This window comes from Sitodiplosis mosellana, unplaced genomic scaffold, assembly GCF_009176505.1.
Source record: "Sitodiplosis mosellana isolate CC-2019 unplaced genomic scaffold, AAFC_SMos_1.0 Smas_scaffold_6226, whole genome shotgun sequence".
Classification (NCBI taxonomy): Eukaryota; Metazoa; Arthropoda; class Insecta; order Diptera; family Cecidomyiidae; genus Sitodiplosis; species Sitodiplosis mosellana.
The window spans coordinates 12799195-12825756 of NW_022601467.1; the positions used below are offsets into that span (position 1 = coordinate 12799195).

Below are 26562 nucleotides of genomic sequence, written 5' to 3' on the forward strand. Positions count from 1 at the left end.
TGACTATGGTTGTATCGGTTGTCAGTTGAATTTGATCAGTAGCACGGTGCTCACGTACATCTGGGCTCCAAGTGTGTTATTTTGTTGTTTCCACATTCGATGTGAACGCTTTTCGTTTGTAACGAAAACACACAACAATTGAGTACAAACAAGTTGCTTGGTACGAAAACGATTTCGAGTTCTGCATTTCAATTTCAACGTTTTTGTTTTTATCAATTTTCCATTTGCGAAACAAAATTTACTGTTGTTTTCCCTTCTTTCTCTGGCCGATTATTGCTGTTCAAAAAAGAGTAATATTTGCGGTTATTTTAAATGTTTCTTCTAGAGGTTTATTTTTGCTTCGATTGACCTCAAAGAGAAATGCTTAAAGTAATTACCGAATATTTGTACAAGTGAAAGTCAATTCTTGTCCTCACTTCAAAATAAATTTCTTCTTATCGCACAAATTTACGTGTTAAATTTTTCAAGTAAAAAAAAAACAACTAAAACTAGTTCGTCTTCCCCCACTCCCAGTTATTTCAAGTGCAAAATAAAATTTAAAGACAAAATAAATTGTTTGTGCTCATTTTTCCTTTCGTTCAAACAGTTAAAACAGTTGGGTGATACGAAAAACGCGGAGAGAAAATTTAAATCGTTTTGGTTTTATTTTTATAAGAAAAATAAAAGCGTTATCAATCAATTAGAAATGAGTGCCGTTGACGAAATAATCAATTACCAAAGAAGCGCCGATGAAGATCTCTACGGCATATTGAATTGCACCGAACAAGCCACCGTAAGTGTTGTTGTTGTTGCTGTTGTTTTGTTTTCTTTCTCAGTTGTTTGTCCATTCTTTTGTTTCATTTCTTCTTGCAATATTGCAAAATTGATTTGTGTCTGTATGTCTGTATGTGAGCGTGTTGTTTATACTCATGCAAAACTTGAAAATTAAATTCAACACTTTAATTTGATAAGTTGTTGGTTGCATTTTGTTTTGTTCAGTTTGGAAAACTTTGCAACGGTCTCTTCGAAACTGGTTCGATTCGATTTCAAATATGTATTTTAGCATCAGTTCTGAATAAAGCGTAACAAAAACACTTCTTCAATCATTTTGCACGGCCTGCGGTCATGATGACATCGAATTGGATGGATTGTTCAATGCAGTGTGTATGGACAAGCATTCGATTCATAGACGTGCTTTCAATTTCTTGTTCACTCAACAAATGTTGGTCATTAGATTTATTTCGTTTTTATTGCGTTTCTCTGTGTATTTTCGTATTTTTTTTCTTTTGTTGAATTGTGTATACCACGCACAACATGCTTCGGTCGACTAAGAAACGACGAGCGCGAAAGAGAGATGGAGAGGGAGAATGAAGCTGCTTGTTGTGACTAAATATTCAAGGTAAACCACCGAATCTGGTTCAATTCTGTGTAGCATGGATTTTTTTGTCGAACAAATTGAAACTCGGCATGTTGTTGGTTTTAATTTATTTCCGAGTGCGGTGCGGTATCATTCTGATGTTATCGTGTGCGCATTTCATATTTCTGAATTACCGCTACCAATTTTATTTTGTTTCGCTCTCGATAAGTGTGAGAACGATCTATTATTTTCTTGGCATCTTAAATTGGGAATTTCCGAATGACTGCGTATTCGTTGGGAACAACCCAGCTGAAAAGGCTGAATAGAACGAGAACATATTTCGATGTTGTGTTCTGTCGTTTTTTTTCTTGTTCTTTCTCTTTTCCTCGACTAGAGTAGAAAACGAATAAGAAAACGTTGTTTTTTTTTATTGCCTTTTGCATGGGAATTTTATCTCTTTTATATCGAGTACAGTTTATGTGCAAAAAATGCGAGAAAAAATGCACATTTTATTCTCCTTCTCTCTCTCTCTCTCTCTTTCGTCATATCATAGCATCTCGTATAAGTTCACATAATAGCAAACAAAGTTTTTCGAAAGGGCAAAAGTGCTACGAAAAGAATCACATTGTAAAATGTCGCGAATGTTACAGCCGTTCATATTTATTTTGAGAAATTTTTACACGCATAAACTTCCTCTTACTGCTCGCAAAATTGTTATTTAAAATTGAAAATGGAACTGATGAAAATTAAATATTGAATATTTCAAACGCTTGCCTTGGAAACGCAGCAAGTTTGTTGTTTATGCTGTTTTTGGCATGTTTTTGTTAAAAGTCGCGATCTGTGTCAGTATTCTACGACAATCTACAAAAACCGTTGGATGATTATCGTTCGGAATCATTCGAAACGATCAGTTGAATGTTGGAAATAGAGTCTACAACATTCAATTGTGTCGCTGAGCATAAAAATGGGAATACAGATCTGTTACAGCAACAACCGAACATAAAATATTGTTCCCTAAAAACGTTACATGAATTTCTATCCAACGCGAGTGTAACATGAGCTAATACTGTTTCTAATGCAACTCATGTTACACTCGCGTTAGATGGAAATTCATGTAACGTTTTTAGGGAACAATATTTTATGTTCGGTTGTTGCTGTAACAGATCTGTATTCCCATTTTTATGCTTAGCGACACAATTATGCAATTATAGCATCGATCATTCTTTGAATGGAGAATCATTGAACGTTTTTTGATATAAATTGAACTTTTTTTAAAACATCATTGATAGTTTGGAGTAATTCCGAACAAACTATTCGTATAGCCGACTACCGGCTTCGATTCTGACAGCCGATGTTAAACAATTCAAGCAAATCAGTTCAACCGCGACATTTTGATTGTATTAACCTAAATCGCGGCCTGTGTGGCTTACACACACACACAAAAATGAAATGAACAAACATTCTCGATCCATGAATAGAGAGCGGAAAAAGAACGAGAAAAATAAGAAAAGTAAAATCTCATTTGGATCGGCGATTAACGCAGTAGCAAAACCCAAATCTAATCATGCTAAAAATAAACTCTTTTTTATCGGTGCGTTTACTATTTACTGGCTGCGAAGAACAACAACATAGCAGAAAAAAACCGCATCGAGAAGAAACGCACTCACACAGAGAACGTCCATCGATGTAAACATGCAATTCGGTCGTTATCTGTGTATGAATTTGCTCTTAGCCTGGGTTAATTTGATGTGTATGTGTTTGAATTACGTTCAGTTCATTGAAAATCAATCAATAACCTTATAATTTTGTGCATACACAAACAGCGATCAGCATATTTCTGATAAAGTAAGACCGAAATGCTCCAGCTCACTCTCTTGATTATTCTCTCGCATTTCAGAATATGCGAAGCGAAACGTGCGCTGAGTTTTTGCTCTCTGGGGACAATGAAAACGCATTACATTCATTACCTTACGATGGTTTCGGTTACCCCATTAGGATTGCTACCTCTATTTCCATTTTTGTTTCTTTTTTTCGTGTATGTGCGCTCGCGTTCGATGAATTTTTTTCTCTGATATTTTTTTTTTGTCTCGACTACATGCAGAACTCGTGTTTTTCAGGCAGGATAACATCAAACGAAGCGCTTGCTATCTTTATCACATAAACAAACAGTTATGGAAATGTAAATACGCGGCCGGTACACAAATTTATTTGTTTGAAAATTTACAAGGTCATTAGAAAAAAAAGAGAAGATTTTATCTGTTAACTGCTGAAATGCGAAATGTGGAGAACGAGAAGGAGAGAGAGAGCGTGGGGAACGCGCCACACATCGTTGATTTTACGGCAATTTCAATTCGAATGCAAATTTCGTTTAGTTGAAATGGCACAAGAAGAAGAAAAAAACAAACGCCGCCCCGACAAACAAAACGACTCTCAAAGATTTTGGTTGTAACTCATTTGATTAGCGATCGCAATCGTCTTTTTTTTATGTAAGCGGTTCGTACCAATTTTTCTCGGATGGTAATGTATTTGCAAATCGCATTCCAGCCAGTTTTTATCAGTATCATCTGGCAATAATGAGATGTTCCGACTGCGTTTTCCAATAAACGAAATCTCTGTATTCTTTTCAGGCCCATTTACAAAAGACGTTTCTTATTTTCTATCGTTAAATAGTTCATTCGCGCGGTGTTTTTGGTAGTTGAGCTGAGGCTTTTCTGCTTTGTGTTTGTCTTATCAAAATGAGTTGGCTTTTGTTATTGTTCCAAGCTTGCTTCGCAACGGCGATTAAATCAATTTCGGGAGGGTGATACACACACACACACACACAGAAACACAAACTCGTCTAAAAGGGAGTGAAAGAGGGTGGTAGAGAAAAGCAAAAGAAGTATGACGTGTGACAAGCCACAAACAGAAAATGGTAGCATCTTCAAACAATGACAGCGACGTGTGAAATATACAACCAAATGAAAATACCGAGTGTGAGAATTGCCGTGAATGCTGTTGCTTAGCATTCAGCCATGCATGTCTCTCAATAAAATTTGAGTGACATAGGTTAGTGTGTGCGAGCACGTGAGAAAGGGAAAGAATAGCCGTTTTTTAGCTATTTCGATTTATAATATTTTTAGCCTCTTTCCTCTTTCGCATTTTTTCCCGTTATTATTATCATTCCATGAAGCAAACTCCGTTTTCTATACATATCAAGGATATAAAAAGTTCTTTCTCCGGGGGGCAAACGCCAACGAATGATTAAATTGAAATCACATTTCAGTAATGTGATTTTGGCTTGTATATTTTTTTTCGCTTCAGCCGATCTCTCAATGTTGTGAGAACGGTAAGCGTAGCCCATAACATCGATGTTCACAGTTTATTTCACACGATGGAATACGGCTTTTTATGCTGTGGGCAAAGAAAAATGCGCTCATTATTTATTGGACATTTATCAGTTTACTACATCGCAACAGCATTTTGCCCCGTGGTGGCGGCAACGAATCCACAAGCAGAACGGCAGAGAGAGAAAAAAAACCGTACCATCATTATATTTTATTTGCTCAAAAATTACGGCCTATTTACGCGCACAAAGACAAAAGCGATATTTACATTGAATGTTACGGTCAAAATAACATAGTGACAAGTGCGAGAACTTGCACCAACCAAAAACCATTTTGAATAGGGTGGAAGCGTAACAGTGAGCGAGAAAAAAAACCTATCATTTTTATTACCTTTGTGCTGGCAACAATTGTCTACCGTTTCATCGTCGGCACTATCTAAGGAGGATGTCGAAGATTTCGTTCTTTTGTTTACTTTCGGAAGCGAATTTATCGTTTTGTTTACACGAACATGAAGTGAGGAAAATAGAGAGTCGAAAAGCAAAATTCAATATCCAGCACTGTAACTTTATCTCCTTCTCCCTCTCTATCCTCTATCCTATCGCATTCAGTCTGTGTTTTCACTTATTCGGCGCCTATTTGTAATTCCCAATAGAACAAACTGTGAGAACGAAGCGAAAACAAAGACCCAAAAGAATCAACAACATCGAAAATTCAAGTGGATTTGAATCGGTTGCTTAGTTATCGTTTTCGAAGTCAAATATTTATCCGGGGTTTGTGTATTTACATGTATGTGTGTGTGGATACATTGCGGCCGCATTTTGTCCACGGTATCTCTTTCGCTGAGCTTAGCATGCGAGTAATAAGCGCTTAACATAATAAATACGAAATTAATTTATGTAATCACTTATTCAGTGATTTGATAATATTAATGGGCTCGACCTCATAAATCTACACTCATTAACTAAATAGATTTAAGGGTGGTGATTCCAACTCTTTTTTTTTCACTCCATCGTCGTGATTCGTGTTTGTGTGAAACTTATGACATCGAGACTACTATGGAAATTATGGTTGCTGACACGGTTTGTTGAGCCGGAGAAAATAAAAGGTATTTAACAAAATACGCTTCTATTGCTTAGTTGAACAATGCGAATAGAAAGAAGTGTTATTGTCTAATTGCTTGGTGGTGCTTTCGATTTAAAGTGCTTACTTGAAATGGAGAAAAAGAGAGTGAGAAAGTAGGTCTTTTTTTATTCGCCTTGGCCAAGGTCAACAATTCAATTCTTTTTAACATGTACTGTTCGCCACCAACGAACGCTCTTCCGCTCTGTCATCTACACACACCCACATTAGCACCCCACATACAATTGAGTCACATACAACACCAAATCACAGGAAATTCCGCTATTTCGGTATACGTATACGATGTTGTTGAATATGTATATTTGAGGCTCGAGTAACGTAAAGCTCTTCAAAATCCCTAAGTCCAGCGTAATTGAGTATTACTCTTCCAGCGCTTCGTACTGTCGGCTATGAATTGAATTCGATTAAGTCAACGCATTGACAGGAATTGACAGCAGCATTGTTCAATATCTATACATGCTATAAATCGTGTTTAATGCGCGCAATGGAAAATTCAATCCGCATGAAAACGATGAAAACGTTTCGACTTTATGTCTGCTGTTGATTGTGTTTAACAGTGTTCTTTTTTTCTCTATCTCTCTCTCTCTTCTCTCTTTACTGTCTCTCGGTTTTTACTTTTTATATTTCATCAACACGGACAGTTAGCTCGAATTAATGGATTTCACTTTAAATTGCATTCGGTATATGTTAACAAAACATGAATTTGATTTGAACAAAAAGAGGAGAGAGCGGGAGAAAAAACCCAACAACAACAATACACACGGGCGAGCATATATCTGTTTTTGTTGGCCACATTCACAGTAGCAGAGGCGAATCCTGATTCATGACACTCACATTCAACACAGATTAATATTAAATGGAATTAGTACACGAAACATGCGAAATCTGATTATTCGTACGTAGCGAGCGAGAGAGAGAGAGATACGTTTTGCACTGGCACGTTGTAAATGTTGTAAATTCGCTGCGAATTTAATCCACTGACTAACCGAGTACGAAAATATGATGGTAAAGAGAGAGAGAGAGAGAGAGAAAGAAAAATATCGAGGGAGAAAAAGAGCGTCTAGCTCAAAAACCGTTCGGTGAACACCCGCACATGCCACATTTACGTTCTCCCGGTTTGAACACTTAAAATTACATCATAAAGCAATTTTCAACTCAAATTGAGCTCGATTCTCGAGCAATGGCTCTTTGCTTACTACTTTTTCCATCCCTGAATCCGAAATCACGGAATTTGTGGATTTCCATAGGACAAACAGAGACAAACTATTCTCCCACTAAATAGATTGGCACAGCTGGCGATGCAAGTTTTAATAATTTTCGGTTCCGTTCAAAAACTTTGTCTACTTATTGCCTGCAGCAGCTCTGGAAAAACGCCTCTATTCTTTGCATCATTTTAGATGCCGATTGAGAAATTGAAGGGAACAGTGGGGAAAAGGAGCGGAACAGGGGAGAAGCGTATATATATATATATATAGAGTGTGTGTGTGTGTGTGTCAAACCATGTTGCTAATTAAAAGTGCACATGGTATACATATTTGTACATGAACAACACCAACTAATCATAAGATGAGAAGAAACAATTGACTTTTATGCGATGTTGTTCGCGTTCTTTTTGAAACTAGTAATGATGTGCTTTAAAAATTAATTTCTCTGTGTCCTACAACACATAAATACAAGAGTGCATAGCAACACACCAGCACACACACAAAGCCACTCTCAGCACCTCACAGCCAGCCACCCCAACATACAGCGTCGATCGAAGCATTGAAGACCGTGAACATATTGCGATTTGCATGCAATTTTCATACGCTAAGAGCTGCATTATGGCAACACTGCACATGTACTTAGCCCGTCGATTTAATGTTGGCCTTTATCGTTTCTTGAGAGACATTGAGCAAGGAGGAATAACAAGTATTTGTATTTGTGTGTGTGTGTATGTGTGTGTTCGAAGAGTGCAAAAAGAACCGAAGAGGATGATGCTACTGCCTCAACGTTAAATGAGCAGAACACAGACCGTATCAAAAGTACAAACATGCATATGCATAGTGATGAGCACATCTTATTCACCGGCATGTCGAGATTGAGGCAAAATTCTTGCTACTTTTTGTTCTGATTAGACATATATTTCTTCATTCCATTGTTCCGCTGTTTTTTTTTTCTATCTCTATTTTGTTCCCATTCCGATGTTGCCTTATTCTTTGTTATAATTTGCATTCGAAATGCTTTGATCATACACTTGAAACAAATTGTACCGTCATGCTGCAGTTTGTTTGTTTTCGTTTCTTTCTATCTTTTCGTTGTTGTTGGCGACCATCCTCAAAGCTCCCTTATTTGATCCCTTTGCAAAATGCAACGGCATTCTCCAAACGGTATACATTATGTGCATGTCGGAATGTAGGCGATTTCTCTATATTTCTTCTTCAATTTCGTTCACAAACGCAAAAATTGATTGTGGTTAAGCATAATTGCACACGTACTTTGGGTTTTAAGTGAATACGAAATATCTGTATAAACCACGTGGAAAAAAACTGGCCACCCAATTTTCAACTCTGGTTAGTGTTTTTTTTTTGTAGTTCGTGAAAATATTCTTTCCCTAAGTACCTAAAATGCTGATTAGACTCCATCAGGAGTATAAAAATAGAAAAGCGATGAACTGAATAAATTAAGTGAAACGAGTCTCGGATGTTCTAAACACATAACAATCGCACAAGTTTGAGAGTGAGTGTGTGTGTGTGTGTGAGTTTATGAGCGAGCGAGTGAGTGAGCGAGCGAAAGCTTCGAAGTAGATCTTTTATAACCTTTCCGTTTATGATGCCAAGCATATGAACACGGAATAACAACATCGTCGGAGTTTTTAACTCACACTCGATGAAAATTGAGAGAAGAAAAAAGTGCTTGTGGAATATTGTGTGGCTACAAATTTTTTTTTTCTTCATTGCTGTTAAACCAATTTCCATGCCATATACCTTACATTCGCTTGTTGTTTATCGGGCGCATTTTGTTTACGTTAAAAGTACATATGTGCAAAATTTTCACCAATGAAAATTCCGGTGCTTCAGTTCCTCTCACTTTGCCTCTCCATCATCCTCTGCCTGTCTGGCTGTGTACTCTCACTGGTGAAATCTCATAGCAATCAGACATCGCATTTAGAATTGATTTAAATATTTTCCTAAGCATCATTGTGCTAGTTGTTTGAGCGCGTGATACACTTGACACCAGGACTTTTTCCTCATACGCAAAAGGGGGAGAAAACGATACGCGCACACATATATATACACACACACACACACACACAGTAAACAAAGGAGCACTCAGAATCTTTCCATTCATTCGAAAGGTAAATTAAATTTACGGGTTCTATTATCTATGCTTTATGCGACGAATAATTTTGCGTTCGCCTGATGTTGGATAAAATGGCATGTGAAAACGAAGAAGAAAACAAGAACGAAAGTAAGAAAGAGTGAGAGATAGCAAATAGAAAGTGAGCGTGCACAACAAAACACTGTAAATAATCATCCGCATGAACTTCAAACTGTCAAAAAGTCAGTCAGCCTGCCTGCTTGCCCATATGGATGAAAGAAACAAATAAGAAATTTTCGTGAAACATGCAACACGAGCTATGTTGCCACGCATGTTACATTGGAACAAAATGCGTATTATTTACCAAGTATTACCATATTTCAATCGGCCATCATGCATAATTTATAAGCGCTTTTCCATACAGTTTAATGGTGATCAAATGAAACGACGACGACGACGATGTTGATAACGATAACGAAAACAACGATGTCAGCGAACGAGAACATTGAAGGTGATATCATGAAATGAAATTGAATCGTTGCTAATTTTTTCCTTCCTTTTCTGCGTTTCACATCGTTCAAAAATTGCTGTGATTATAAAGTCCGGGGAAAATTTGATGAAACGCTTGATTTCATCAAGTTGTTCGGTTCTATTTTCGTTATTCATCCAAATAAATGGCTGAAGAAAGCGTTCGTTTGATTTCGAATGAATATAAATGAGATACGAGGCTAATTTTGACTTTTTGACACGGACAAATGAACCTTATTATTTGCATTATATTGCGTCATTTTCATTTTGGATAAAGCGTATGTTTTTCATTGTTTCAATGGGAAAATGTTGTTTACATTTTATGCAAAACGCAAATGAATATTATTTGGCAGACATCCAAGCACTTCAACCATCGAATATACATCAGCACAACGCAATATTGCTCCAAATATCCCGTATCTAATGAATAAATTTCATAGACTTTTTAATGAAATTATTTCATTGAATTCGGTGCGTCTATGAAATTGTGCACACAATGATCAAGATCAAAGAAGTGTTGGCGTTACGGTGAATTGGTGGTGAATTGAAATGTGTTACAAATCGAATTCAACGTGAAACGGTATTCAAAAGCTTTTCAGTGTTCTTGGTGCTTGACTCTTTTGTCACTGTGCAACTTGAATGGGCAGCTTGACAAAATGCCTGCGTTGAAAAAGTGTTGATGCGCCGTCTGTGTTAAAGTGCACTTCATCGTTTGAGTTAAAGATAAATCGCGAAATTGACAGTCATTTCAAACCAAGGGGGAAAGCAGTGATCTAGTACTGCATTCAATGCTGATTCAATGCCACTAAATTCAAATTAATGCTATTCACTGCAATCCACTCCTGTCAAAACAGTAATCTAGTACATCAATCGATGACAGCAGTGGATTGCAGTGGATAGCATTGTTTTGAATTTAGTGGCATTGAATTGGCATTGGATTGGCATTGAATCGGCATTGAATGCAGTACTAGATTACTGCTTTCCCCCTTGTTTCAAACGCATTGGCATTCTTAGATAAGGGTTTCAAATGACATGATGGCTGGCCGTCAATTGGCCATTCGATTAAGTGAATGTTGATTTTTTTTTCTTCTTTCCTTTGTCGGTCTCCAGTCTGAAAATTTTTGCAAATGACGCATAGATTTCATCATCAAAGCTATTGAATTGATTCTTCAAAATTTGTTCTTTTGCAAAAATGTCAAAACTATTTTGATGATTTATTTCATGATAAGATCCAATATGAAACATCGAATTGAATCCAGAGATGCAGAAAGAATCCGATTGACAGAGACAAATTGGTTGAACATGGTGTCATTAAAATGATATTTGTAGATAAATTATTGTCATACAAAAATCTGCATTCAATTATGTTTCGCTATTAAAAGGCGAAATGCATTCATATTGAGCAAATGACCGAAGAAACGAAATTAATTTTTGGGGAAAAACTAACGAAATACCATTTTACAACGCGGCAGAATTGTCGCTTGTTTTCACTTCAACTCAACTAGATGTTCGTCGCTTCTTTTGAATTTGATAGAAATATCAATCTACGGACATATTTGTTGCGGGTTGGCATTTCATATGTTAATAACAGCGACGGAGAAACTTTGTTTTCAATTCATTTATATTTCAGTCAGCCCTCAGAGAATGCGAATTGTGAATCGCAGTACTAATTAAATTCATTTACACATGCTCCAAATACAAAACGCAAAACAACCAAATGCAGAAAATAATGAAAACGTACAGAAGAAATCTGTTTTGATATGATGCGGATTGCAGCTTTCAACCGTTTGTGTCATATGACAAAGTGTTATAATTTATTTCGTGTAGATGCAGCAGCAGTATCAGTTCAGTTGATAATCTTTTGCCAGCGAACAATTCACTTTTAATCAATTTCAATGCATTTGAACGGTTGAACTCACTATGCGCGAACGCTAGAATGGCGCACAGAGTTTAAAATTAAAACCCCAACTGAAATGATAAAAAAGGATACACACAGCGAAAGAGAAATAGAAAGAGAGAGAGAGAGAGAGAGAGAGAGAGGAATTGTAATGAATATGCTTTTGTTTTCATGCTCGTCAAACATACGTCCATATATCGCATGGTGTGTGTATTGCCTGAAAAAACGCGCTGCCTGGCAAAACTAATCCTGTACGACTTTGACCTATAAATTTTAGTGACGAATGATGATGATGTTGGAGACTGCTCGATTTTGATTTGCCTCTTTCACGTTCATTTTTGCAATTGTTTTGGTTTTTGTATCAGTCAAAAAAAAATTTAAATTGATACTATATTCAAAATGATGTACAACTTACGCGCGAGAGGGCAGTTCGGTGTTTTATCATTTGCATGCAGCGCCTGTTGGAATTTGTGTGGATTTTTCTGTGCGCTTGCATCGGTGTGTGACCGCGAAAACTTTTTCCATTTGCTAATGGATAGAGCCGTATTCCTTTTAATTTTGCTGCCAATATCATGTTTTTTGCGTTGTTTTGTTTAGTATTGTTTATGCCCATCTCCCACTCTCTCTTTATCCCACACATACATACACTGCGCGAAACGAGGTTGTCAGAATCATCAACATGAAGTTGTAAACGAGCGAATTCCAACCAGGGTTGGACATTTCGTAAAATTTTCTCCACATATCACCAACTGAGTGCAGAAAATTTTGTTGGAATTCGCTCGTTTACAACTTCATGTTGGTGATTCTGACAACCTTATTTCTCTCTGTGTATACATATTAAGTGTGTTTAGCGCAAAAACTCACAGGCAGCACGAAGCACACCAGCATTGCATAAATTATGTGTACTGCATGTGACCTACAGGAACATGTAGCAACATCAATCTTCCGATTGGAATTACGTTATTTTTTCGGCTGCCTGCTATCCCCGAGTTCGTGCGCAGCAAATTGAATTGAACAATAAGTGACGTTGTATCGATTTGGGCACAATATGTTGGTTTTTATTTTACTTTCGCTCTTATTTCGGCTCCAGCATACTTTTCCGATGGAACGTGATGCTGACAGAAACAATGTGCTTCTAACAGCTTTAAATCACGAAACTTTTCATCGATGAAAATTGAAATTTGCTCGGTTGTGGAATAGATGGTAACGTGCTTGTATCAGTCATCACAGGTATATTTGGTGTTGTGTGTGCTCACGCATAACAATGACTTGCCTTATCCACAGTCAGAGAGCGGAAAAAATTGTGAGCGCCAAAGAAATCGACAAAAGTGTTAAAATATTTATGATTATTGTCAGTTATTTTTTCGGTTCCATAAACTAGAGACTCGAATGCACGGGTGAAAAAGAGCACGAACAAACGAACGTGCGATGTGTTTCAGTTTGATAATTGATGTTGCACAGTGGCACACCATCCCTCCAAGTATAAAGTTCAACAGTCGATCGTGATACGTGAGCTCTTTGCATCAAATTCGGAGAGATGAAAGATTTGCCCAGGCAAATGGAATGAAAAGTAAAAAACAAAGCCCTCCCTAAAAAAGCTTTATCGTTTTTCATAATGGAGTTTGTTTTTTGTGTATTCGTTCGCATATATACACACTAGGGGTTTCACGCAACTTAAAATTCATCTAAAATTTCAATATTTCTTTCTTTTCTCTCACATTCTCTAGGATTCACCAAAGTCCGTATTATTTCGAAATATTTCAACATTCACCTTGAAAATTATGTTCTGGAAGTGAGTTTTTGAGGATCCTCATGATCGTTCAAAACTGTTCCCGGTTCTGGAAGTGGGTTTTGGTGGATCTTCAGGATGGATCAGATTGGGTTTGACAATGCCCTGGTCCATCCTGAGGATCAACTTCCAGAACCAGGAGCGGTTTTGAACAATCCTGAGGATCCACCAAAACCCACTTCCAGAATTTTTAGATTCAAAATTTCCAGCTATTTAGTAAAATGTGCTCAGTAACGAACAAGAACGTTCAAGTTTCGGCAACGTTGCATTATAGCGATTATGAATGAACGTAATGAGAAATGTAGCAAGAAATTACGTTCATTCATAATCACTAGTGAAGCCACGTTGCCAAAACATGTACGTTCTTGTTTCCTTACTGCGCACTTCTTTTCTACGGTGAAGCAGACTGCTTTGTTGATGTGTATAACAATACGGGTAAAACACCGGCGCTCCGAGGTTTTCATACAAACTTCCCATGTAGACGATCGGAAACAGGCAAAAATCGAAAAAAAAGTTAAATTTTTTTTTTCGATTCTCATAGAGTATTTCATGTGCCCAATCCAATGGTGTTATCGGCACATCGAAATTCGCGCTCATTATCACTTAATTTTCACTCTGAAGTCAAATCACAACCAAAACCACCATTACAATGAATCATCATTCCAATGGGCTTGAAAGTGTATCGAACATTTTTACTTCAATTAAAGTGAAACACGATTCCACAGATATTTTACGATTCACTTACAAGCGAACAGAATTTATGTTGTACTTTTAAAAATCAAGAATATTGTGTTACGGTTATCCATAAGTGGTTCAACTTTAGTCATTTTTATTCTCGACCACTCATTTGCACTGGTTTGATTTTTCTCCCATTTTTCTTCTTCTATTTTCCCCTATGCTTACACTTGCAAAAAGTAACAAAAATAAATACAAAAGTTACCTCAACTACTGTCTCCTCTCTCACTTGATTTCGCATTCAATGTGTTAATATACATGAATATACATTTCACTTATTAAAGTCATGTTCGTGCAACACAAATCAAAACAAACCACTTTAACTGAATTCGGTGAACGCGCGCGCTGTATACATATTTGATAGCAATGTTTATTTATGACGAGTAACTGATGCATTGAAGTCAAGCTCATGAGCACTCACTGTTCCTCTCTCTCTCTCTCTGCTCCCCGTGTTCGTTCACAGTAGTGGTGTTTTGTGGCGGTTCATGTGTGATAGAGTGCAATTGGATGCGGATGAAGCACCAATTAGGTGTTCGTATGGACAAAATTCACATTTATCATGCTGAAAAATCATATTTTTATCCCTTCTGCCTTTTTTTCCATCTGCCTCTGCTTCTTGTGTAGAGAGAGAGAGAGAGAGAGAGAGAAAGAGAGAGAGAGAGAGAGAGAGAGAGAGAGCATATAAACTTCAGTTCATCATCATTTTGAAAAATGTGCCATCCGTTTTTAGCACAAATTCAGGGAAAATGGTGGTTAACCTTCAACAGCTTTGTCTTTGTTTTGCTTTTTGCTTATGGTTATGCTTGTTCTGTCATTTTTCATTGCATGTGCATGTGGATGTGTATGGCTCACCTCATTCGAGTCGAGATGGAAAGCGGGCGGGCGTTTGTTCGACTATTGTTCGATTGGAGGTGCTGAAGTGGAGCAAAAGTAAACAAACTTTAGCATCAAGTTCTTCAAGCCACACAGCCGAACCAAAACTAAGATGAACCATTCCGATTTCGTACGTGTGGCAGTCGTTAATTTGTAGAAATGATGACACATTTATCTTGTGCACAGCACACAATGGAGGTGCATTTATTTATTAATTGCGTGACAAACCCAAATTTACACACACCGAAGCGATATTTCCATTAAATTACACGTGAACTACCGAAGCGTCGATCTATAGCAAGTGCGAATTTTATCCAGTATCAAGTAGACGATATCATCAATCTATCACATTTATGGGGAAAGAAGTTTTCCACTAGTATATTTATCGTTTACTTCCTCAGCGTGTGCGTGCTGCTGTAGATGATAAAACCACCGCGGTGAGGTTATTATAATCTCTCTACCGGAATAGATTTATAAGATGTGCTTACGCATTTAATGGAATTGCATGTACAGGCACCCATCTTACCTTTAACTTTGAACAGAAGTTCAACATGTGTTTATTCAAAGCTAACGTGTTGACTTTGTTTGGTTCTCACGCCAACCACTGGGAAATGCGCCGTGAAAGGAGTCGACAAGTCAGTTCCATCTCTCAAGAGCCATTCACCACAAATTATAAATTTGAATCAACATTTGTACGAATCGTAGCGCGCTTAGCAAACAAAAGAAACTTTTTTTGGTCAGTGTCGCGAGCAAAGTTTTTTGATTACCGTTGGTCCGAAGTTTTATTGGACAGAAGAACATTTTACGAATGAAGAACGAGAGAAATAAACATTATATTTTTTGTGCACGTGTTTCGAACGAGATTTAAATGATACTTTTGTATTTTCTTTCTCACTTCACTCATACACAGGTCGAACAAATTCAGGCTGAGTACAAGAAATTGGCGTTGGAATTACACCCGGACAAGAACAGCGGTGACAAAGAAGCCGAAGCAAAATTCCAAAAAATCCAGGTAATTGATCACGGAATTGCTTTTTTTTTTGTTAAACGAACAGTCAGTTTGACCACGGAGGTTTTTCATTAAATTACGGATCTAAAATTCATGTGGTTGCCATTTGATTTCAACAATTACACCAAAGATTGACCAACGGCGTTTTTTGACTCTTTCGATTTTTCACTTTTTGTTAACACACTCACCAAAATTCATTTCTATGTGCTAGTGTATGTGGCTGTATCATTCTGGAGACCAGATTCACAGGGCATCTAGGTGGTGCGCTTGTAAATGTGAGTGGGAGTAAATTCACATTAACAATACATAACCATGTAATTCGAAAGTTGAATTACTTATGGTCATAATGAAATCATTTATGTTGGTCGACCTCGATGTTGCGGCTCTCCAGTTCCCTTATTTCGTTCGGTCACTCACACTCTTGTTGGCAGCTGTTGGTGAATCCTTTTTGGTTTGATGTTTTTCTTGTTTTCGCTCTTTTTTCTCGTTTCAATGGCTTGATATCAATGCGGAATAGAAGAGCACGAAAGTGAAAGTGGATACGCTCGGCTGAGGTTTACAGACAATGCCTTTTTTATTGGAATATTACATGAAGCATTAAATTGAAAACCATATGCTATCTACTGACATACCGATAACAATGACTGAGACGCACACAAAAGAGGATCATCATGGAATGCTCATTTGAAAGCCTTAGATCCGATATGGACCAAATGTAAAAATGTGTTGAGGTTGAGATTGTTTATGTGTGTGTGTGTGTGTGGGAGCAAAGTGAGACTATAACCGAAATGTACGCGCAACGCAAAATTATACATGGTCAATCATTTCTATTGTTACTGCTGCCGCATATCTTTTTCCATTTATGCTGTCTCACAGTTCGTTGAGTGTTGAGCAGTTGGTCGGTGGTTATCGTTTGCATGCGATGAAAAGAATTGCTATAGCACAGACTGATTCTTTCATGAAAATTAATTTTTCGGTTTGAACATTTTTTCTAATTACCGAAAAACCGTGACGAGTTTATCTGTCGCCGGTTGTCAGTGATAGTGCTTCTGTTGGCTCTGTCTCATGATATCACTACGCCACTCTCTCCGCGTGTGCTTTCCGTTAAATAGAATTAATGAGTGCGATGAAAATCAGTTAACTATTCAAAATGGCAGCCAACCACATCAAATGCTATGAACGGTCAAAGAATTTAATTTACACCACCGGGAAAATGCCCTTTGAATGCAACCTCTGCGCGAAAAAATAAAAAATTGGAATGACGAAAAAAGAAAAGAAAAATAAAGTACCGAGTATCAGTAATTTTAATGCTGCTAATGAAAAAAAGCTGTCGATTCTTTCACTATTTTATGGCTCGAACGAAATAAAAAAAACATTCTAGCCATACTTGCGCCATTGCTATTGTTTCCGTTGCGCGGTTGTTGAGCATCGGTGCTCTTTTTACTCTCATAAAATACAGCAAATGCCACTTAAAAATTCCGAATAGCATTAACTCCATTGTTTTTGTCTTGCGCTTGATTTCCTATTCACTTTGAAGCTTTCTTTTCTGTCGTCAAGTAAATTAAATTTGGTGAAGGTTCCGTAAAGTAATATTATTGCAAAGAACCGTTAACAAGATAGAGAGCAGTGCAAAAGGAGAAAGATCTTTCTGTTCAAAAGAATACATACCATGGCCGAATGAGCGGCATGAAAGTAAAATGGACCCCAAAAGAATCGAGTTGACAGTGGTGGAGCAAAAAAAAGGGACAACATAAACAACATTTGGCAGAGTGTCACGTGATGTGCGTAACAACATAAGAACGAATGAAATGCGAAACATTGCTCAATGTCATTGCCAAAGTATTTGCGAACGATACACAGCTATACAGCATCGAGTTCCACTACAAACCAGTAAATAAGTTGAATTTGAATTTTAAATTTATCATAAAAAAAATTGCCAACGATCAAATTAAATAAGTAGATTAAATTCAGTTGTGGGGTTTCAAACATCTGGTTGACACAAGCAAACCAGACGCCAAAGGGAAGAAAGAATACTATATAGACAAAAAAAATTACCATTAAAATGGCAAGTTCCAAAAATTCGTAATGAATATTAAATTAGCACCGAAAAACTGTTCGATAGAGAGCTTAAATTGTGGTATGTGTGTGTGTGGTACGGAAGGCATGTGCGATGAAGAGTTTGGTTTGTGCTCTTTTGTTTGCCAATCTTTTATGTCGAGAACAATATTGTCAGTGGCATGGTCGATGCAAAAGCTCATGAAAATCAAGCAATTAGATTGAGCATTCAAATTGCAATACAGACAGAAGCTTCGCCTCATCAATCGTTGTGATGTTGGTATTTTCCTCATACTTGTGATCATAATTGGAAAAGGTAATTCAAATAGGAAAAAATGTAAATAGTCACTTTGTTGGAACATATATAGTCGAAATTTTGCGGGTCAGATGTGAATAATGAATTTAAATGACATTTAAAAACACATGTGGAAAATTGGTAAGTTCATGTTCCTTTTTTTCGCTCGATAAAATATTTGTGATGATATTCCACAGCATTTTTTTATCGAGTATATAAACAGTTTATTTGCACAAAGCTATCGAGTCAATGGCATGTAGGAAAAAAAAGTTCAAACAGACATATATGCATGCACACACCACTTCATTACGATGGGGCGGATCAACTCAAAGTCCTTAACATCGACCATTCGCTTTTTTGTCCAACCCATATCAATTCGTTTTTTTTTCTTCTTTTGAACTTTGGCAAACGAGAAAAAACTGCAGCCAACTGAGAATCAAACGGAAATTGATTTATTGATTTAGGCCAGTGAATTATTTCGCATTTGACCGACGACGACGATCAGCTGCCGATGCTAATTGTGCACAATTAATGTCGGATACGAATGTAATGTACAACAAACGATATCAAATAACAAACGCTCTGAATTCCATATTCCGTTTGATGTTCATGAAAGTGCCGTTGTTTAATGTTCACACAATCGAAACTGCATTTAAAAACGTTCCGATATTGGTTAAAGGGTTGGCTTATGACAAGTGGCATGACATAAAATTGGTTTGTGCATATATTTCGATTTGACACAGAAGAATGTGTGTGAGCCCGTGTTTTTTCTCCATCTCTCTTGTTTGCGTCCTGTGCACGAATGATTTTGCCACTGAAAACGCACTCATCAAGCGAGGAATGTATGTGCCGAAGAGGGAGAATGTTCTACGCAAATAACACGGATTTATCGTCTTGAGATCTCAATTGCCATCAGAACCATTGCAATGACAATACATATTGGATTCTGTGACAATTTGAATGGCAGTTCTCAAATTCACAGCATAGTTTTCACGGTTGAAAGAAGCGATGAAAAAAGAGTGCGAATTAAATGGTATCCATTCGAACTATACACTCTGATGGGTGAACGAATATGTAAATGGCGGTGGCTTTGCCTTTTGGCCTGCCAAGCAAATTACGCTTGGATTGAATTTTAATGAAAGTCTGCTAATCAATCCATTGACGAATGCTCATTATGATTTTTGCTGTCGCTCTCTCTCCCTGTCTTTCTCCGTTTCGCTCTGTTGCTGTCAGTGCGTTGAGAATTGTTGTTGCAGCAAACAAATGAACAGTCAACGAACACAAGTGATAATATCGCGCTTAATGGAACAAGTTTATGTGTACATTTCTCATTTGTTGCTTTCTTTTCGACGATTTTCGAAAAAAGAAATGAGCAAAGGACTCCGAAGACAGATCATTAAATATAATTGGAAAAATTCACCTACACACAAAACATTTCACTCACAGTAACTTTTCTTCCCTAGCCGCGCGCAACCGACCCTCTGCCTGTCATTTCGTTCAACTGCTGTTTCACTTCCACTCTTCGACTTGTTGAGATAAACAAAAACGCAAGTGAAAGGAGAAGAACAATAAGAAGAAGGGCGGCAAAGATGAGTGAGATGAAAGGATTTAGTCCATTTACCTTGTCGAACGGAAAATAAAATGGGATAAAGCAACAAAAAAAAACCCTCTGTTGAACGCACACTTTGAGAGAGGAAAAAAAGGGAAGAAAAAGCAAAAGTGTGTTGGTTTTATAATTGAGGCGCCTATTTCTCCGTTTAATTACAAACGCAAAAAGTTGCTACGAGATTGATACGGAGAGAAGAAAAATCTACGTACAAGTACGGATTTAATGGTATTATTCGAATTAAAATTACGGATCACATTCAGTTTTACCGTCAATGACGAACGATGTAGCAACAACAAACAAACACAAACCTTCTACTTCATATTTGATCCCGTGAGCATAAAAACGACTTATTAAACAATCGCCGAACAAAACGATACAAGAAAAAACTACCAAACAAAACACACGTTAAAAAACGTAACACAGCAGGACGGTACCGTTCAAAACGAAACTCCGCTGTGCTACACATTACCGCTGTGGTACGTTTTGTTCGGTAGTTTTTTCTTGTATCGTTTTGTTCGGCGATTGTTTAATAAGTCGTTTTTATGCTCACGGGTTCATTTGTTCTGTGACAAAACTATCACCCAATTTATCGGCATGAAATGAGACAATATTTCCGCATATCTCCATGGTTGATTTGGACATGTATGCCAAATGATTTCTCGGAAATTCACTTCATTTCGATGTGGTTCTAGTTCGTTTTTTGTCAATGTGGTTCGGTGTATCATGGCCATCATCACAAAATCAACATATCAACTCACTATCATGCATTGGCTCTATATCAATGTATATATCTCCCTCCCACCCTCTCTTCTCTCCATTCCTATCGCAAAAACATCATTAGTTTTTCCAATCCGAAATTGACTCAAGGCAGGCATCAGTCACACTACTTTGCGGTGCTGAATCCAATTTGAACGTAGGCACACGAAAAATGTGATTCTTATCGTCCCAAGAATGCTACTCATCAATGTGTGTATGCGAAATGTGTTTACATGGGATAATGTTTGATTAGTACTCGATATATTTTCGAGTTGATTGTGTTATGAATAGAATGTGTAACATCATTCTGTCTCGAGGGCATATCAAACGAATTTCGAGCTCTGTTCGAGAAAATTAACTGGCAACTGACGCGTATCACACTCACACTGTGATGGTTGACATTACAGAACGAACGAAAATTAAATGACTAAACACACTACTCTCGAACGAAAATCAGAAAACGGAGCATAGAAAGCGAAACAAGAAAAAAAACACGAGCTCAAAGCCATAGAAGGAAATTCGTTTTTCTGAATTGTTGGAAATTGAATTTCCGCATTATTGGAATGGAAAATTTAATAAATAGTTTTTTTTTGAGTTCATTCTCTCATTTGTACGTGTTCATTTGATTTCAGGATGCCAAAGAGACTCTGCTCGATCCAGCAAAACGTGCCAATTACGACAAATGGCGAAACAGTGGCATCAAAATCAGTTACAAAAACTGGCTAGGCATGAAGGAGCACGTGCACCAGGTAATCCACATTTAAAATCCATACATTGTATTTGCTCATTAAAGTTTGGCGAAGAGAAAAAGTTGCCTAAAATGTTCATCATTTGAACTTTATGTGCTTCGTGAGCGGTATTCTTACTTGCGAACGATTCAGCATTTTCTTGCATATTCGAATAATTCATTTGTGAACCGTCTAATGGCATGGATTTATATTTGCAGTTTTATTTCTTTATAATTTTACTTAATTCTGCAATAAGCTAAAAATAGACGCGTATGTGATTATTGGCGACGTCAACGGGAGGCGGCAGTTGTTTCTCAGAAACGACGCAGCACAATTTTCAAGTTCCACTTCACCTTAAGTCATCACTTTGTATATATGAGTATGGGCTTTGTTTCGTATCGTGCCGTTACAAATCCTCCCTTTTCTTTACCTGCACACGTGCGTTGCAAATTATCGCTTTTGCATATATATACATATATATCCATTTCATACGCATCAACTGCTGGGGGAAGCATATTGCCTTCGCGCAAATACATTATTAACATACAACTTAATTCGTTGTTATGGTGCCATTGCGAGAGCGCATTTCAAGCATCAACCAATGCGATACAAAAGCGCTGAATTGGCGTTGTGTTTCACATCCGACGGCGAACACAATGCAAATTCATAATTCCAGCAATTCACCAACGTTGTACATACTTGATAGAAACAAGTGTGCAAATTCCAATGCTGCTTTGTTTCACATCATATCGAATCGCACCTAGCACGGTTTCAAGGTTAGATGTGTTTAGCGGCCGCCGGTGCTTCTCTCCACACCACGGGCCCATCTCATGATTACTACTTACAAAGTATTCTAAATTAGTCAAATGATAAGACGCTTTCCGCACTCAATACCGGTTATTACTTTCTCATCAGAGCCAAGCCGAGCACTGAGCCTTATTTATATTATTTACATTTCGATGATTTGTGAGCACATTTAAATAAGCATCTGTGACCGACGAACATAATTCGTGTTAAGCTCACTCACACTGACTCACACACACATACATCACATTTCGAAACTAGCCAAGTGAAAATTTACGACGATGATTTTCATGAACAAAAGATGATTGTGATATACACACACTATATCCCAATGAATAGCATCAATAATGAAGCACTGAGCTTAGTGATTATAAATTGCATATATCCGTAAGAGAGTATTAGAGACTCGAATCAAATTGACACAATGCAGAAAGACTAACCGGCTGAAATCGTATGATCCCGTTGGAAATGCCGTGTATTAAATAAATGAACGGTGCACATAGCACATCGAAACAGTGGGCAAACATTTAGTAAACACCACACAATTGTGGTCTAAGTCATTCAATACGCTTAAAATAGGTCATCACGATATTAAATCCAGCCACAGTGCTGTGAAGCACGTTTGTGCATGCAGCACATCGTCAACATCTCATCCCATTCCATTCCATTGTTCTAATGCATATCGGCAGCAGAAGCTTTTTCCAACTCCGTTAACTGTTGCTTCTCTCACTCACTCACTCACTCACTCACTCACCCATTTCGTGTTGTGCCGTTGTTTTGTGCTGGATGCTGTATCTTTTTTTACTCTGCATTTTCGCTTTCAATTTCACTGAATGATTGATTCCAGTCCAATTATTTTTCTTCCGCCTGTTGCTCCTCAAATTGGATTCGTCAAAGGATAGACGATACACACAAACACAGCAACAGTTCATTATGATATTCGATTAATTGATAATTGTGGTTATGTATATCATTTTTTTTCTGTTTTGTTTCTGTGTTTTTTTTCTGTAGTCAATGCACTGGGCCACACCAAAAACCAAGGACCGCATGTTGCCGGATCAGCAAGGAGTCTCATCAAACTCAAGCGGTTTATCAGCTGGTCAACCGAATCCAGCTCATCGTCGTGCATCAGAAGGCGGTGCTGCATTGTATTTCGGTAATCGCAAAGCCGAATGGGGCACGGAAAATTCCGATGTCGCCAACAAATTTCGTAATTATGAAATTTAAATCATTTCTCACTCTCAGCTCAACAAACAATTTTCTCACATTTGCCAACCATATCTAATTTTTTTTTTTTTTGGTTGGGCTGTCTAATTACAAAATGCACATCAACTTTTATTGCAAATCACATAGACTCACACACACAAACACCTACTCATTTTCGGTTCGGATTACATAATATTATTAAATATTATTATTGATGGGCCACGTGAGAGATAGAGAGACAAAAAACACATATATAGAATAACAGCAGCGTAAAATTTAATTAAGTTGTACGCAACTTGATCAATATTCCAATCAAGTTAACCGTGGTCATCGTTTTCATTTTCAGTCTCACTCAATTCAAATACACATTATAACAGCGAAACAAAACGGTTTCGTACTGAATTCAACAACAATCCAATACATGAAAAAAATATTTTCCAAATGTTTACACGAAAACCATGGACAGACAAAAAAAAACATACACATTCATTCACGATAAATCTCAATCAAGAGAAACATACAAACATACAAACAGGCAAAAGGAAAACAAAGAGGGAGGCAAATAATTGTCATTTAACATTTATGAGACAAAAACAAAGAGAAAAAAAAAACATAAAAAAAATTATGAACGTTCTATGTGTTAACAACTGTTTAAATTATTAAACTATTTATCAGAGATACAAGTGCTATATAAAAAAAACAAGAAAATAGAAAAAACCACTTGAAATGAATTTAATGTCATGTTGCATGTTGCATCCCCCATAAATATTTAATAAGTGTTCAAAGATTATATTGCAGTCACAAAAGCTCGCATATATTTAAAAAAAAATGATAACAAGAAAATGTATTTTTAGTGAATAGCACAATAAAGTGAAAAAAAATATTATGAAGTGAACAACACGCAATGCTTGGAAACTGACTTATGTAAACCAGAAGAAAATTCGTAGATTTGCTGCTCGAACAATTTTCAATCAAAATTGTCATTTATGTTTTATTTTTCTTGCGATTTTCCAACTATTTTCGCGTCAGTTATGAAATTTAAATACAAAGAAAAAAAAATGAACAACTTTTTGATCTGAGGACCATGAATCTATTGTCGAATTTAAAATATGAGAATTTTCTTCGTTATTTTTCGTTTCTGGTAAAACTTTGTCCTTAAAATGCAAAATGATTGTCACAAAAGTAAAATGGCATTTTTTTTGTTCTTCTCACAAAAACAAAATTGAAAAAAACAAAATTAGTTTGACAATAACGTTTGAATGGATGAAATCAAGCATGCACTATTCATTTGAATGAATTTGATCAAACAGTCGTGATTACAAATCGCATTGGAAAAATGCCATTTTGCTTTCAAATCGCTTTGATGGTTGCGTGAACTTTTTCGATATTACGAATCTAAAATGCAAAGAAAATGAACTAAAAAAAAAAGTCAAAATAAAAACGAACAACAGAAAAAACTGCTCAGCTCTTCTTCGAACAACAACAACAACAACCATTTTCCTTTGCCACAAATCGAAAGCTCAAGAATCATCAACGCGCAAAATTCTCAACATTTTAAATTCGAATAATTCGCGTCACAAAATGGATAAATTCAGATTATTTTGACAAAAAAAAGTCAACAGAAAAACTTAGTTTTTAACATTTGAGTCCCCATTTTATTGCAATTCGTATTGATATTTGTAATTGCACTCACAAGCACACAAACACTCTATAAAACTAGAGAAAAGTAAAGAGAAGAAAAAAACATTAAAAGAAAAAACTACTGATGTCAATCCTTGTCATATTAGATGTTTGATAAAAATTAAATGTGTGAACACATAGTAAGATATCCATTCGCCTGGCTCAACCGAGCAGCTAATAAACAGAAACGAAAAACTTTCCTTGCTCTACTTTTACTTCTTACTATATAATTTGAAAAGAAATGGAACACACACACACACACACAGTTGAACATGGTCCCTCGATCTGATATTGATTTTTTTGATTCACCGTGTTCAGTACACCCTTTCAATCCGAATTTCAATGTTCTGCATGTGAATTGGGTTTGTAAATCGCTGGATTTGTGTGCACCATCAGTGTGACCACAAACAATGCACTTCCACTTAAATTCGACCGAACTGTTTTCGAATGCGTTTGAATATCAATTCGGTTTTTTTTTTCTCTTTTGGCCATCAATAACCAAAACATGAACCATTCAATCAACAACAACCCACACATGGAACATTTTAAACGATAAAGACTTAATATTTAAAGAAAAAACCAAAAAAAAAATTTAACACTAAAATGATATAAATACATTTGTTAAATTACCTGGAGAGAGCTTATTTTTTGTCGATTAAGATGCCAATGAACGACCAATGACCAATATTGAACGATTATTGAGAAATTAACTTCTCCAACCACTGAACACAATAAATCCGCAACAAACCGAACCGAACCGAATCGTATCAAACAGAATAAGACCCACATTTATTTCTTCATCCTTCAATCCCTAGATCTCCCTCTATTTATATACATAATTTTGTAACTATATACCCTTGAATGAACAAACAAAGAAATTATAAGGGAATATCTGTAAACATGGACAAGCAAAACTCTTCCAAATATTTACGATAACATTTCAAAACCATTTTATTGATGAATGCCAATCAGCTACCATTCACGAACAATGGATCTTTATTACACTTTGATGAAAACATAACAAAATGAACAACAATAACAGCAAACAATATATACATATTTTTAATGTAAAGTCCATAGAAGGAACAACAAAAAAAAACAGAGGAAAAAACACTTTCATACATATTCTACTATGTGTGCATATTACGTAACCTCTACATAATATTTATTGGACGATTTAATGCACACCATTGCCAGAATGAACATGGATGCAACACACAATTTATTTATCTATGTATATTTATGTGATACAAAACACATTCCACTAAATATATTTAAAGAAAAAAACTATTACCTGTATGTTGAATGTAAATTTATTGTATTTTCGAATATTTAAATAAATGAAAGATTCAAATTACCACACACAACCAAACACACAGCGAGCAATGTTTTTTTTTCTAATTTAAAATTAATATCGTTTATTACTGGGTCAACTCAACGTGTGAAGGCTGAAGAGGGAATCATCAGTCGAACGGATCCAAAATCAAATATTAAAC

General features: G+C 36.6%; 1 protein-coding gene across 1 annotated transcript; it reads left to right on the plus strand.

Moving 5' to 3' along the window:
* On the plus strand, nucleotides 1–26438 carry LOC129579509 (J domain-containing protein). The gene is made up of 5 exons (XM_055469666.1): nucleotides 1–160; nucleotides 587–772; nucleotides 15835–15936; nucleotides 21281–21397; nucleotides 23192–26438. The coding sequence occupies exons 2-5, from the start codon at nucleotides 686–688 to the stop codon at nucleotides 23405–23407; spliced, it is 522 nt and encodes a 173-aa protein (XP_055325641.1). The 5' UTR covers nucleotides 1–160; nucleotides 587–685; the 3' UTR covers nucleotides 23408–26438.
* Nucleotides 26439–26562: the final 124 nt, after the last annotated feature.

Excerpts from the sequence above, each read along its gene's own strand:
- LOC129579509 (XM_055469666.1), top strand. The coding sequence starts at position 686 with ATGAGTGCCGTTGACGAAATAATCAATTACCAAAGAAGCGCCGATGAA. Across the intron at positions 773-15,834 it reads ATTGCACCGAACAAGCCACC|GTCGAACAAATTCAGGCTGA; the intron begins GTAAGTGTTGTT and ends ACTCATACACAG. Across the intron at positions 15,937-21,280 it reads CAAAATTCCAAAAAATCCAG|GATGCCAAAGAGACTCTGCT; the intron begins GTAATTGATCAC and ends ATTTGATTTCAG.